The sequence below is a fragment of the Condylura cristata genome, unplaced genomic scaffold (assembly GCF_000260355.1).
Source record: "Condylura cristata isolate star-nosed mole 26May11 unplaced genomic scaffold, ConCri1.0 scaffold00050, whole genome shotgun sequence".
Classification (NCBI taxonomy): Eukaryota; Metazoa; Chordata; class Mammalia; order Eulipotyphla; family Talpidae; genus Condylura; species Condylura cristata.
Genome location: NW_004567151.1, coordinates 1,818,738 through 1,819,913, shown reverse-complemented (window position 1 = coordinate 1,819,913; position 1,176 = coordinate 1,818,738). Strand labels below are relative to the sequence as shown.

General features: G+C 72.8%; 1 protein-coding gene across 1 annotated transcript in view; it reads right to left on the bottom strand.

Annotated features, from left to right (window-relative positions):
• Positions 1–202: 202 nt before the first annotated feature.
• LOC105854531 overlaps positions 203–1,176 on the bottom strand; it is a 20,215-nt gene continuing 19,241 nt past the window's right edge. The window contains exon 7 of the mRNA XM_012734206.1: positions 203–1,146. Coding sequence (XP_012589660.1) covers positions 203–1,146 — 944 coding nt within the window. The remainder of the gene's footprint in view (positions 1,147–1,176) is intronic.

The following is a 1,176-nucleotide window of genomic DNA, read 5'->3' as shown; positions in this document are numbered from 1 at the left end:
AACACACCAGCGGAGGCAGCTCGGCGTGAACGCCTGCCCTGGAAGCAGCGAGGTCTGGGTACTGTCCGAGGCGCCCTGGGCAGACACACGGGCGGAAGCGGCCCCCTGGGGCCCCACAGCGTGGGGCTGGACGGGCGGAGGGGGGCGCCCATGCCCGGCAGGGCCGGGGCTGCAGGCGGGCACCCGGCCAGGCTTCCCAGCCTCAGCCAGGGACGCGACCGGGGCCCTCACTACGGCCCGTGAACCGGAGAGACGCCCCTTCCCGTCGGGGGTACAGACCTGCGCCCACACTGTGCCGCCGGCCAGCCAGGCCCATGCCACACGGCAGGAGGGGCCGGTCAGCGCACAGGGGCCGGTCTGCATGCAGGGGCCGGTCAGCGTGCAGGGGCTGGTCAGCACTGAGAGGCCGGTCAGCGCTCATGGGCCGGTCAGCGTGCAGGGGCCGGTCAGCGCTCATGGGCTGGTCAGTGCTCATGGGCTGGTCAGCATAGAGGGGCAGGTCAACACGCAGGGGCTGGTCAGCATAGAGGAGCCGGTCAGCACGCAGGGGCCGCTCAGCACTCATGGGCCGGTCAGCATAGAGGGGCCGGTCAGCACAGAGGGGCCGGTCAGCGCTCATGGGCTGGTCAGCGCACAGGAGCCGGTCAGCACACAGGGGCCGGTCACCACCGAGGGGCCGGTCAGCATGCAGGGGCCCCTCAGCGCTCAAGGGCCGATCAATGCTCAGGGGCTGGTCAGCACCGAGGGGCCGGTCAGCACCGAGGGGCCGGTCAGCACGCAGGGGCCCCTCAGCACTCATGGACCGATCAGCATAGAGGGGCAGGTCAGCACGCAGGGGCTGGTCAGCATAGAGGGACCGGTCGGTGCACAGGGGCCGGTCAGCGCGCAGGGGCCGGTCAGCACCAAGGGGCCGGTCAGCACGCAGGGGCCGGTCAGCACGCAGGGGCTGGTCAGCACGCAGGGGCCCCTCAGCGCTCATGGGCCGATCAGTGCTCAGGGGCCGGTCAGCACCGAGGGGCCGTGCACAGCCACTGGGCTCACGGCAGAGCCACAGGCCGGCCACGGCGGTGGCTCCAGCTTCCTCCTGCGCCGCCGGCCCCCGCTCACCACACTGGTGCCACTGCCCAGCCCAGAGCCGCTGCTGGCCTGGGGCAGGGAGCTGGGCACCGCGCGGCC